Source organism: Pipistrellus hanaki (assembly GCF_964339955.1).
Source record: "Pipistrellus hanaki genome assembly, chromosome: 6".
Classification (NCBI taxonomy): domain Eukaryota; kingdom Metazoa; phylum Chordata; class Mammalia; order Chiroptera; family Vespertilionidae; genus Pipistrellus; species Pipistrellus hanaki.
The window spans coordinates 15,307,125-15,321,541 of record NC_140508.1 but is presented as its reverse complement, the minus strand read 5'-3'; the positions used below and the strand labels follow the sequence as shown (position 1 = coordinate 15,321,541).

Here is a 14,417-nt window from a genome sequence, read left to right as displayed (position 1 = left end):
TTTCAAACCATTCTCTTCAGTTCCACCATGGTGTGTCTTTATGTGTATTCAGTTTTATTTGTTCTGCTCCGAATTCAGTGAATTCCTGCAAGCTGATGATGCCTATCTGTCATAGGTTTGGACAATTCCCACCTTTGACTATTTCATGACCTCATTAGTTCCCCATTCTTTCCTCTGTAATTCCTATTGGTAGTATGTTGGACTCTTTTATGTGCTAAGTTGCCTATTTTTCATCTCTGTGTCTTTCTGTGCATACCTAGCTAATGCCCTTCTAAACATCTTCCAGCAGATAGATTCTCCCTTCAGCTGCATCTAATCAGTCTGCTATTTGACCCTTAAGTTGTTTCTATTTTTATATCAAGTACTCTATACTATTTATATCAAGTACTCTATGCTTACTTTTATATCAAGTACTCTATATCATTGATAACCAAAGCATTGATTACCACCCATATATAGTGAACTTCTGGTCTTATAATTCCAGCCCAGATGCATATATTTAGCTTGGTATCTTTACTTGGATATCTCAAAAATAAACTCAAATCCAGTGCTCAAGGCCAACCTTGTCATCCTTCCTGCTGGCCACTCCCTCTCAACCACCACCATCATCATTGCATCTTCCTCCTGACCTGCCTTTCCAGTCTTCTCTCAAGACACTGGGTTTTGCCTAAAAACTCCAAAATGAAATTTCTTTTTTTTCACTGCTTTAATCTTTGGAAAGTATAAAAATTCTAGCTGTGGATTTTCCAACTTTGCATTTTTTAAAATATAGTCTCTTGTTTTTTCACTGTGGCTTTCTGTTCCTTCTTACTCACTTAAATAATTTCAATTACTTTAATCTTTTTGAGTTGTAATAGATATTAAAAATAAATTGTCTTGGAGTCATTTAATTCTGGAAGTAATAGTTCTGTTTTGGGAGATATATCACCAACCACCCTCTTATGTATTGTACTCTGCACTCACACACACACACACACACACCATGTAGTTTATAATTTCCTATTGTGGTTTTATCTAGAGCTAAGATTAATTTTCCCCCCAATGGAAACTCATGAGCTCTAGCTTGCAAAACTGTAATTGTCCTTAGAGAACATCTTTGTACTTTCCATGGCTTAAGTCCTGAATCCATGTATATTTTAATTTGTTATCAGGGCTTCGGCACTGTGCCTATATATATATATTCAGGGCTGGCACCTATTTTTAGCCTGGCCCTTAGGTTTTGAATGCACATTCAGGATCCAGGACAGACAAAAAAACTTAACCTCTGGTTTCTCAAGCTGTTTCTCAAGCCGCAGGAAGAAGTTTCTAACCCCTTTCATAAAGGGACACTCTTTGAAGCTATGGGATTTGTGTATGGGATCTCTCTGGCCAAACACCACGGCCTCTCTCCCCTCAAAAGTGTTAGAAACCCAGACATGGACCCCCAGACCTCTCTCCTAAAGTGCATTCCCCTTGGGCTTCCTGACTTTGTATCTTTCCAGGAGGCATCTCCCATGTCAGCCAGCTTATCATTTGCCAGAACATAGGACATGGTGCCTTTTATAAATAAGCACCATAATGATAGAAAAGGTAAATAGTTTTGTTTTTTTAAAAAAAACAGGAAAGAATTAGAATAGAAAATGCAAACACCACTGAAATCCAAAAGTAGGTAGTCATTCCTGCCTGTAGTATATACTAACCTTTGGCAATTCTTGGAACAGGTAGCATGCGGAACAGAAAGAGTGCTGGGTATGATTAAGAAACACGAGTTCCACTTTCAAACCTTTGCTAACTGCATCCTTGAGTCTTTCCCTGCCTCCATTTCCTCATCTATCACATGTCAGCCTGACCAGTTCTTAAGGCTGTTCTGAAAGGGGCCTCACCGAAAGTAAACCAACTAGAAGTAAACACGCAAACAAGAAGAATGCTATGCCTACCTTCCAGGAAACAACAGGTTCATAAACAGAAAGCTGAAGGTTTGCCAGCTGCGCTAAAAATAAACAGTTCTTCCAATCTGTGCTGTGTCCTGGCCACAGTTGACTATCCTCTCTCTGTCCACAAAAAACCATGTCCAACTGTGTGTCTCCAATCTGACATTTGGGTACTGTCCAGTGCTATGTGGCATCGTCACTGCTTCCTTATGTCTAGGGAGAGCATCATGGAATCAAATAATACAAATGGCCTGGGGCAGCACCATTTCCATACTTGGTGTTGTTTTTTTACTTGAACTGTAGAAGATTCAACTCTGCATGTTGTACAAATTCTCCGGGTAAGGAAATGGTCCCACTGTTCTCTTTAAGCACCGAGTCCCAGAATTCAAATTGTTAACCTACATAGCTGGGATTAGAATCCCTAAAGGTGCCTCTGTCAGCTGTTATTGTTTTGTGGCAAATATTTAAATTGACTGTTTTTATAACATGAAAACAAAGCTGTGTTCCTTGAAACTGCAATACATCTCATACTTCTTAAAACTCACATCTTGCCACTAAGGCCAATGAGCTTTGTAAGCTTGCCAGGGTACCAAGAAATTTCTTTTCTTTCTCTTCATGCTTTTATTTTTCATTATTGTTTTCTTATTGATGTATCTTCTTTTTATTTGTCCATATGTGTTTACTCATAAGGCCAGCATTCTTGAATTTACCTGCCTTGCGTTCCTACAAGGAGGCCAACTGTAAGCATTGATGCCCACCAGGGCCATGTCCCAAGTATTATCTTAGGGACATGGCAACAGGCTGAACTAATTCTGTAGGAAAAGATCACACAAAAATGTCACAAATGTCTCTCTTAATAAAAAGTATGAGGAAGCAAGAGATTATGAGTTGATTGGTTTATAAACTTTCCCCATCAAGAGTCCATCAAAATTTCTTAAAGTAGTGAGTAGGCAACACTACCACACAAGTGGCAAAGGATCAAAAATGAGAACACATGAACCCACCATCACCACTGGGCTCGCCAGCTGTGAGCCTGGCTTCTGGCTGAGCAGTGCTACCCCTGTGGGAGCGCACTGACCACCAGGAGCAGCTCCTGCGTTGAGCATCTGCCCACTGGTGGTGAGTGTGCGTCATACTGACAGTTCGTTCTACTGCTCAGTCAATTTGCATATTAGCCTTTTATGCTATAGGATTATGTTTAAAACGTTAGAATAAAATAAAAATCATAAAACCATGAAAGAAAAAGAGAATGGACATGGACCAACAAGAAACAAAAATAGCACCTTTAGGAAGTGTAGGTATAGAGAGCATTTCAGTAGCACACAGAGCATCTGGTTGGCCTTTGGTGCTCTTAAATGTCAAGTAGCCACCGATGATTGCCTGACATTTGAGAATGCCTCTAACCTGAAAAAATGAGAACTGAATTTATGGGTAAGGGTAAGAGGAGGGACAAATAAAGAGACAATGCAGGGAGTAGAAAAATACCTTTCAACAGTTGAGGAGATCTTCCATAAAATATTAACAAAAAGCCAGAAATGGACAGTAGTACAAAAAAAATGAGACAATTGAAGGATTAATTCATAGATTTAATATCAAGGCCTTTCAAATTAACATTTCAGAATCTGGGACATAAATGGGGGATTCCTAAAAGCTTCTAGAGAGAAGAAGCAGGTTTTAATAGTGAGTGGTATAAGGAGGATTCTAGACCTTTAGACAGGATTGAAAATTGGAAAAGTACAGACAGATGTCTTCAGAAATTTGAGGGAAAATGATATCCAATGTGGAATTCTAGTCAAATGTGGAATACCTAGCCAAACCATCAATCAAGTGTGGTGGTGGTGGTGGTAGCAGTGGTAATATATGGTCATTTATAGATATGCAAAGTCTTACAAACATATCATCCACACACTAATGGTTCTCAGGGGTTTTCAGTAGCATGTAGTGCAGGCATGAGTCTTCCTCAGAAAAGACCTAAGGATACAAAAATTTTATCTTAGAGGAAAAGCAAAAGAAAATCTCAAAATATAATTAAAGGGATGGCATCAAAGAGCAATCCTATTAAATAGAAGCAGAAGGATAGCAGATTCCAGGAATGTGGTCTCCAGAAAAATAAGGAAAAAAATGGATAGGTTATCTGATACGTTTGATCATATAATGAAAAAAATATATATGGAAAGGCTATTGGTGAGTATGGTAAAAAAAAAAAAAAAAAAAAAAAAAAGAATAATTCCATAACATATGAGAAACTAGTAATCAAAGCTAGAAGAAGCAACACCAGTGTGCTTGGCTTGGTCAGATAAAGAGTTAACTAAATGCATTAGGAGGTGGGGAAAGGGAATAGGTGACAAATGGGAGGTGGAATCAAGGGCAGGAAGTTCTGTAAGAAAGGACCACAATAGGTGGCCAGTGATAAATAGATGATAAGTTGATAAATTAAAAAATAAAAAGTTTAACCTTTTAAGAATTTAATAAATAACAGTCAGATCCACTAAAAAGTTCATCATATGTCTTTTGGAAAAAGCCTCAGAGGTACAGAAGTATTTGTGACACCGCTGTTGATGGATCAGTTTAGAAATCTTTTGTGCCATGTATTTTATAAAACCCTGTATTCATCGGTTACTATGATTATAAAACTACTTTATGAACTGAATATATACATACCCTATTATTTGTAGTTTTATTCTTAGCTGTATAGCCAACAGAAATAAATATAGATGGTCATTAGAATGTTTATGTTCATAGCAGCCCTATTCATAATAGCCAAAAACTGGAAACTACCCAGATGCCTTTGTACAGGAGAGTGGACAAATCAATCATAGTATATTAATGCAGCAGGACACCAGAGAATAAATGATGTCGTAATTACTACAACAGGGATGAATCTCACAGAATGACAAAAGCAAGTTTTTATTATATATATATATATATATATATATATATATATATATATATACACACACATACACACACACACACACACACACATATATATATACATATTTATTTTTATTTTTATTTTTTTTTTACTTATTTTAGAGAGCAGGAAGAGGAAGAGAGAGATAGAAACATCAATGATGAGAGAGAATCATTGATTCGCTGCCTCCCGCACACCTATTACTGAGGAACAAATCCACAACCCAGGCTAGAATCAAACCTGGGACCCTTCAGTCCACAGGCCGACGCTCTATCCATTGAGTCAAACCAGCTAGGGTGGAAGCCAGTTTTTATACCACAAGACCTGTTACAGGAAATTCCAAAGCAGGCAACACAATCTAAGCCAGCTATTTTTAACCTTTTTTACCTCATGGCACACATACTAAATTTTAATTACTAAAATTCTGTGACCCTCCAAAAAATATATTTTTGCCTATCTGATTAAAAAAAAATAGGCATAATTTTGATCTATTTACACCAGACGGCTATTATTTTGTTAGTTGTTGTCATTTGTTATTTGACAATCAAAGGGAAAAGAAGTCAGTGCCCTCGACTGAATAGTCAGGTATTTCAAATTCTAAAGAATCTTGCAGCACCTGCTATAGCACAAAATCACGAGCTAGGCTGAATCAGGACAGTGTTTATTGCTGTGGGAAAATGGCAGTGAAGGGGCAGTGGAAGGCTTTCAAGTACATACTTTTCAGAACATACTGTTCTGTTCTTGTTCCAAATGATGGCTACAGGGCTGTGTGCACATTGTAATACACCAAGCTGTGTATTTATTAATTTTTAAATTGTGCGCTTTTCTATGAGTCTTATACTTAGTATGTGTGTATGTTTATGCAAACAAATATTTTTAAAAATATGAAGGACACAGGGAAAGCCACTATAAAATTTCTGGCCAGTTACAGCTGTTCATATTTAAGAAATGAAGGTAGCAACTTTTAGTCCCTCTGATTTTGTCTTTAATAAATGATGTCGTAATTACTACAACAGGGATGAATCTCACAGAATGACAAAAGCAAATTTTTATTTTATATATATATATATATATATATATATATATATATATATATACACACACACACACACACACACACACACACACACACATATATATATATATATATATATATATATATTTTTTAACTTATTTTAGAGAGTAAAAATTTAATAGTAGAAATTCTTATTATCATGGTTACTTCCTACCAACCTGAGCGCCAGTGACTCCCAGAAGAGAATGGGAGTGCAATGGGGCAGCGCTGGGTAGGAGATTCGAGAGAGAGTATTTGAGGATGTGGATGGCAGGCTGAATGGGAGGAGGTGGCAGTGAGAGGGCACCAGGGGCAGGGCTGAGCGGAAGGCGCCCCTCCACCCTCCTCCAGGGGTTCCCATTTTGCTTGGATGGCTTAGGTTTCCTGCGTCCTGGCTGGAGGAGTCCCAGCCTCCCAGCCCTCCTCTCACAGGAGAGAAAACCTCTGGTTGGGACCAGAGTTTAGCGTGTGAGAGAGTGCAAGAGCGTGAAACTGCTTCAGGCCCATTGGGAAGGCCACTCGTGAGCTGAGTGGCTTAAAGGCTTTGAGATTTCTCAGATCTCACGTGGAGATGGAGAGATAATAGCAGCTTGGGTGTCCTGCATGGGCCGGGCACAGTAACTGTTGTTCCGTTTATATTTATGCTGTTATGTTTATGATGCTGTCGTCCCTGTAAAATAAGGTCCACAGAAGGGGTGACCTTGATGAAAGGCACTGCAGACATCTCTGTGGGAAGTCCCTCCCTCCGAGTGCAGCGATCCAAGCCAAGGACAGGCGGGGTGGCTCTGTGGAGGCCGGGGCTCAAACCCAGGTGATCCAGTTACCCAGACACGATTGGTGCATTTGTTTTGTAACTGATATACTCTTTCTGCCCTTCAGACTTAACTAACAACAGATACACACTGAGTGGCCAGATTATTATGATCTCTGAATGCATAATAATCTGGCCACTCAGTGAATTCGTACATGGGTGGGGTCCTGCCAGCCTGGCCATGGAGAGGGGACATGGGCTGTTGGCCAGCCTCCTGCTGGTCGAACTCCTGGTTGAGGGGACAATTTGCACATTAGCCTTTTATTATATAGGATCAAAATAACCTGGCCACTCAGTGTATTTTTAATGCCTTAAAATAGAAGAGTTGCTTCAAAAGAGCAGTGCAGGTGGGGGCGCGTGAAAATACACCTGGAGTTAAACTCATTAAGGAAAGAAACGTGTGTGTTGAGGCTTGTGTGTGAAACCACCTGCATCTGAGAGGTTTTTCATCCTCCAGGTGTAGTATGTTTACATTATCTTGTTATGCAGAATATTACACTGAGTCTGACTATCAAGTACAGCTCCGAGTGCCTGGTGAATGCATAGCGAATGTTAGGCATAATAAATACTAGAAACAAACTTTGCAGTAATGCAGAGAAATGTAAACCAGTCAGACAGAGACTGGAACTGGAGGGAAATGAGCCCCCATGCTCCCAGTGAGCTATACATTTCTGAAGACATGGTTGCAGGGGCAGTGAGTGTCTTGGGGAGCCCATCACACATCTCGGAGGCTGGGGTGTGGCACAGGCTTTTCTGTTAAGGCCCTCCCGGCTGTGCCTGGACCCTGTGCTCAACAAGAGCAGAGAGAATACTGTATATCTCTGATTTTAATGGAACCTGGAAACATCCGACCTTACCCCTAAAATAAGTGTGTAAGAAAAACAAAACAGCAGGGACATATCTCAGGGGGAAATAATTTTCCTAAAACAATAGCAGGTGTTTTCTGCCCTTGCCAGTTTGGCTAAGTGGATAGATCATTGGCCTGCAGACCTAAGGGTCCCAGGTTGAGCGTTCAATCCCTAGTAGGGGGCGTGCAGGAGGCAGCCAATCAATGATTCTCATCATTGATGTTTCTATTTCTCTCTCCCTCTCCCTTCTTCTCTGAAATCCTTTATATATATATATATATATATATATATATATATATATATATATATATAATGTATAATTATATATTATATATATAATCCATATATATAATATATATAATATATAATTATATATATAATTTTTAATTAATTTTTTCACAGAGAGGAAGGGAGAGGGATAGATATAAGTTAGAAGCATCAATGAGAGAGCATCATCCACCAGCTGCCTCCTGCACACCCCCTACTGGGGATGTGCCAGCAACCAATTTACATGCCCTTGACCGGAATCGAACCTGGGACCTTTCAGTCAGCAGACCGATGCTCTATCCACTGAGCCAAACCGGTTTCGGCCATATATATATTTTTTAAATAGTGGGTGTTGCTCTAACTGGTTTGGCTCAGTGGATAAAGCATGCAGGTCAAGGGCACAAGCCTTTGATTCCGGTCAAGGGCACATGCCCAGGTTGGGAGCTCGATCCCGAGTAGGGGGCATGCAGGAGGCAGGTGATGGGTGTTTCTCCCTCATTGATGTTTCTAACTCTCTCTCTCTCTCCCTTCCTTTCTTTAAAAAATCAATAAAATATATTTTTTAAATAGTGGGTGTTTTCCAAATAGTGGGTGTTTGGTCAAATGAAGCCTTTGACCAAAGCCTATAGGAAACTGAATCCAGAGCAAAGAGAAACATTAGCCCAGGGTTCCTGATCCATCTGAGAGAGACCGAGCCCAGGCCCCACAGAGCAGCTCTGGGCTGGCTTGAGAAGAGGAGATGGTCACATATGAGGGGAAGGTGTTCCATTTAGAAGTCCTTGCCTCAGGGTCCCCAAAGGCCAGGGTTAGTGTGTCTCCCGATTCCAAATGTAAAGGAGCCCTGTGTGCTCTTCAAATACAGGTAAGCTCGTGCCGGGCCATGCGGAAGTCCCAAGACTCCCCAAGTTACCTGCAAATTCAAGGGGCTTTTCCTTGACATGGGGTCACCTGTTTCCTTCTCAGCCAGACACTGAACCAGATTGGGTGGGCAGTAAAACAAGCTCACACATGGTCCACACAGGGCAGGCGTGTGTGAGCCCGTTTCCCAGGGGCCTGGGGGCGCCCCACATGCAGTGCATAGCCTGGTAGACTCCTTGAACCTCAGTTTTAGGCATTTTGCCTTCTTTTTTGGTTCACTCCAGAGCTGGGGTCCTTCTCCCTCATGTCTCTTCCCTGTGGGGTTACCTGCCATGTTTTCTCATGAGCCTATAGTATTTGTGTTTAATAACCACGGGTGGCTAGTGGCCACCATGCTGGACAGCACAGACATGAAACATCTCCAGCAATCACAGGGAGCTCCTCCCCAGCACTCACCGGGCAGGCTCTCTCCAGCCTCGATTGTCTTGGCCTTTCTCACCTCCTATATTCCTTGAGAAACAGCAAATACCCCTCTTCCTATCGCCATGGATGCTGAAGCCTGCAAATGCCTGATTCTATCATCTTTATCAGCTTATAGATTCTGAAGAAGACCAGTGATTATCAGCCATGAAGATGCATCCAAGGGGTTCTAATTTGGAGTGGCAGTGTTTCTGACTAAAGCATGTTGTGCTCAGAATGGTGAGAAGAAAGGCCAATTGCCTCTGTGGTTTATTCATTGAGTGAACATGCTCTGTTGAGGCCTTGTATTTGCAGTGGCGTTTTCATAACTCATCGTCATTTGAATCCAGGACTCATCTCTATTTTCATAGGAGCATGGCTTGCCCCTTGCTGAGGGATAGTCCCCCTGGGAAACATGCCGCCCCTGCTGGATGAAGGTCCCAGTATGCAGGGTGAGAGGCAAGTATGAGTGCACGGGTGCTGTGCTCTGGGATGGAAGCCTCAAGAGGCCCAGGGGCCTATCCCTCAGCAAGGGGCAGGCCACGCTCCTATGAATATAGAGATGAGTCCTGGATTCAAGTGATGATGAGTAATGAAAACGCCACTGCAAACACAAGGGCCTGGACAGAGCAGCCTGGAGAAGCAAGTCTGGGACACACCTTGATGAATCTCATTTACATCTGTGTATAGGGAAATTAGCATCTCTTTCCTTTTCTTCTGTAGTTTCATAAAATGAGTTTCTGATTTCTTTATTGATGCTTCTTATCTGTTCATTTAATTTTTGCTAGAATCATTTCTAAAATTATCTTGAGGTGCAAAATTATATTTTTTTTAAACTGTGCTTTCTTCCAATTATTGACCTTCCCCATAGCTATCCACTAACTTGACTTCTTTGCCAACAAATAGCATAGATTATTTTGGCCTATGCTGTACTTTATATGAATAACATCATGTATTAGACTTCTTCTGGTCAACATTATGTTCCTGAGATTTATTTCATTACCATGTTGGGGTACCATTATTATTTATACTTTTTACTGTTGTTGGGCATTTGACTGATTTTCCATCTGGGGGCTACAATTATTAATATTTCTGTGAACATTCTTGTCGATGTCTTTTGGTGAACATAGGGATAATTTCTGTAGTGTATTTACCAGGAAGGGAATAGTGTTAAAATATAGCTATATGTTCAACTATAAGAAGTACTGAAGTTTCCCCAAATAGTGATACAAATGTAGATTCTCACTAGGAGTGGATGACAATTATAGTTTTTCCATATTGTTACTGACATTTTTTACTGGGTCACTTTTCCATTTGAGCCATTCTGGGGGTTGCTATATAGCACTGTTCTTTTAAAATGTAGTTGCCAATGGCATGCCTGCGTATTGGAAAGAGGGTATGGTCTCTCCTGTCCTGTCCTCCTCACAGCTTGCCAGCCTTGGTGTCTGCCACTGTGGAGTTGAGGCATGGTGGGTAGAGACAGATAGAGGATAGAGAAGTCTTGCCTCTTCAGCAAATGCTGATGGAAAATGCATCATGGTTCTGGTGGTAGAGATTTTAGACAGAGAACACGTGTGCTTGTCGCATGCCCTGTTTATACGATTTTCATTTCCTCGGTGTAAATAATACATTACTCAAGGAAGTCTGTTGTTTTCATGAGCTTACCACTTACTTTTGCTCTTGAATTTAAAAATTGGGTTTTCTAAGTATCTTTACAACCAGGTAAGTGGGGATAGATCTAATAAATGAATTTGCAAAGTAGGAGGCTATAAAATGAATAATCAGAAATCAGTTGTATTTTTATACACTAGTAATGAACTCTCAGAAAGAAGATCTAAAAAAGCAATCCCATTTACTATTGCAACAAAAAATATGACGTACGTAGGAATAAATTTAACTGAGGTAAAAAACAAACAAACAACAAAAAAACCCTGTACTCAGGAAATTACAGGACATTGAAGAAAGAAATTGAGGAAGATACAAATAAATGGAAGCATATACTGTATTCATGGATAGAAAGAATTAACACAATTAAAATATCCACCCTACACAGGGCAATCTATAGATTCAACACAATTCCTATTAAAATGCCAATGGCATATTTCACAGATTTAGAACAAATATCCCAAAAAGTGTATATGGAACCAAAAAAGATTCTGAATCGCCAACACAATCTTGAAAAAGAACAAAGTTGAAGATATCATACCACTCAATATCAAATTATCCACAAGGGCATTGTAATCAAAACAGCTTGGCACTGGTATAAGAAGAAGCATGGAGATCAATGAAACATAAAAAGGGGGCACTACTAAAATGTGTGAACTCTCATGGGATAGTCCTCTGAGACAGGAATTCCCTGCAGGGGCCTGAGTCCAGGGGTAAGGAATGCAGTGTCCACCTTGCCTTCCTCTCTGTATGTACTGCTCCGGCAGCAGAGCCGTGGGCAGATGGGGACAAGGACAGGGCTAATGGCAGAGATAAGCACAAATGACATTCTAATAGAGGATGGCTGCTGGGCTGAAGATGGGCAGTGACAGTGAGTTATGTTCTAGGGCATTAGAGGGTAGAAGCACTGCTAGAAAATGAAACTCACCTAATTAAGACTTAATTATTACTGCCCTAGGAGACTTCCCATTTTGCATTTTCTTAGCCCTGCTTCACTAGAAGTCATTGGTTAGATCCAAAGCTCACTTCCAAGCCAAAAAATTGAGGGAGGAGGACATAAAAACTGGCCTTCGCGATCCAGAAATTAGGGGAAAGAGAGAGCAGCCATGAAGCAGACACAAGTCCCTTCTCAACCTGACACAGGGATGCAGACCTCATCAGTTGGGGTCTGGACCACAGAGAAGAGAAATTCATTTTGTGAGTCCTCTTGGAGTTTCACCTCTTGTGGTTCATTGCAAAGGCCTCGGTGTTTTCAATCTGAGTAAAAAATATCCTGACTCCTGTACCTGCCTACACAACGCAGAAATACCACTGGTGACACATGGAAATGAGACCCGGCCAGAAACCTTCCTTCAGAAAGGAAGGGAATGAGAGGGAATACGTGGGTCTACCAAAAAATACCAAATCTGATTCAACATCCAAAACCACGTTCCTGCCACCTCATGATCATAAGATCATAAGAAATGAATCGAATAGAACTAATGCCGTGTTATGTAACTGAACAACCAGATGTCTAGATAGTGCTCTTACTTCAAACCACTGTATTGAAGGATGAGTTGTAACAAGTCTAGCTGTTCCAGGAAGGGAGACCGTAAGGGAAGCATGACTCCAGGGCCACCAGTTGAGTAGAGTCTCAAGTATCCTGCGGTCAATTTAATAATCTCATGCCACAATATCTTTTCTGGGAAATAAGGACCATAATACCCTTCCCCACACTCCTCCTATTAAGGTTAATAAAGTGTGAACGTATTTTAGAAAGCTTAGTGTTATTCAGATGAAAGGAAATGGCATTATTGGGTAGCAAGCAGGGCACTGAGTGGTAGCTATCCATCCCTGGCATACTGGTGCCCGAGACCCTGGGCCCCACATTTACAGTGTTCAGCTGGACGACTGCTGACCATGGGTGTTTGCTGGAGGCCCTTTTTTTCTTTTTTCTTTTTTCACTTTGAATGCCTTGCAGTGGAGAAGCAGTCATAAGCATCAGTCCCCCATTCCTTTCTTGCCAGTTAGAAAGAACAGCTGTCACCAGCTCAGAGCAGGGAGTCCTGTCTCCCTGGAACCAGTCAGGTTCAAGGTTGGAAGGGAGCCAGACGTGAGCCACGCACGCTCTTCATCTGTCCTGACTTGCTCCTCTTGACTTCCTTTTCCTTCCCCCTCCTTTCTTTTCAACTCTGCAGACCAACAAAGCCGTGGCCAAGGGGGACTTCCACCAGGCCAGCACCAGCTCTCGGCGGGCCCTCTTCCTGGCCGTGCTCTCCATCACCATCGGAACTGGCATCTACGTGGGCGTGGCCGTGGCCCTCATTGCCTACCTCTCCAAGAACAATCACCTATGAGCTTCTTCCGCACATGAAGGAGGAGAACTCGGGGCTGGTGTCATGCCCGCGCAGAGAGAGCAGGGCTAGCAGGGGAGAAACACCTGTGTGATGCTGTGTAGTATAAATTATTGCCAAACAACTCCATCACACCCTGGAGTTTTCTACTCATCAGTTTGTTTTGTTTTTACCCTTTTATTTTCACAACACATTGTAGAACAGGAGACAGCTGGGCACCGTTAACCCTTCCCAGTGGAAGCTCCAAAGATCCTTACCCTGAGGGCTGTGTCTGGATGGGTCTGGTGGACCAGTGGCAGTGCTGCTCTCAGCAGCCTGCCAGAGCCTGGAAAGCCATAGCACTAGCAATATATAAATAGTAAAACTGTGTTTATTTTTTATGGGATATGGTGCAATAGGCAGAAGGCCGGGGACGTGTCACTCTTCTGTCTGTTGCCCTGCTTGATGCCTCTGCCATTTTCCCAGTCCATGTACCTTCCCCATGGAGAGGAAACAGGGCTGATCAGAAAAGACAGACAAAGCTGCTGGCAGGAATCCTGCTGTCTGTGGTCTTCAATGGGTGCAGCCCTAAGAATGCCAAGTCAGAACTGTGTGGGACCAGTCCCCAGGCTCAATCTTTCCTTTCCCCCCTCTCCCTAGCCTAGGCTCATCCAGCCTCCCTTGTCATGTCCAAACTTAGGACTCACCACATAGCAGTCTGCAACCTTGGGCCTCATTGATCTAGGGCGAGGGGAGCAGGCCACAGGCTGGCCCAGGACTCCTCCCGGAAGGACGCCGAGGTTGGCTCCAGGACTGTGGACTCCATCTCAGCATAAAGACCAGCGTTGGCCCCCGCCTTCATGATAAAAGGGGCGCTAGTGATCTTAGAAGGAGATGAACCTTCTCTGTCAACTAAATGAATAGCTATTTTCTTGTCATTTTTTAAGTGCAACTACTGCTTCATGCTGCTTAGTTATCAGGCGACTGCTGAGAAATAATCGCAGACATTTTAATACCATTTCATTGCTGTTTCACGAGTGTTCATTATTTAACAAAAATTATCTTTTAGCTATTTTGTCTAAGACTATTTTTTTTTATTAACACTATTTCTTAGCTTTCACTTATAATTGTTTCTTTTTAAAATAATTGAAGAGCCAGGCAAGACTTGGATGCTAAAACTGGAGAAGGGTCTCCTAAGATGAGAATCACATCATCTCTGACTGCTTACGTTCCACCTGGAACACTGTTGTTCTGATACTTTCAGTAGATGCTGAGACCATCTCTCTAGGCCCTAGGATAACGGTTTCATCCCAGCACCT

General features: G+C 41.7%; 1 protein-coding gene across 13 annotated transcripts in view; it reads left to right on the top strand.

Annotated features, from left to right (window-relative positions):
* SYNDIG1 (synapse differentiation inducing 1) overlaps positions 1-14,121 on the top strand; it is a 129,386-nt gene extending 115,265 nt beyond the window's left edge. For all 13 annotated transcript variants that reach the window (XM_084887115.1, XM_084887113.1, XM_084887120.1 and 10 more), the window contains one exon: positions 12,964-14,121. In XM_084887115.1, the coding sequence (XP_084743241.1) occupies positions 12,964-13,122 (159 nt within the window). In that variant the 3' untranslated portion in view covers positions 13,123-14,121. The remainder of the gene's footprint in view (positions 1-12,963) is intronic.
* Positions 14,122-14,417: the final 296 nt, after the last annotated feature.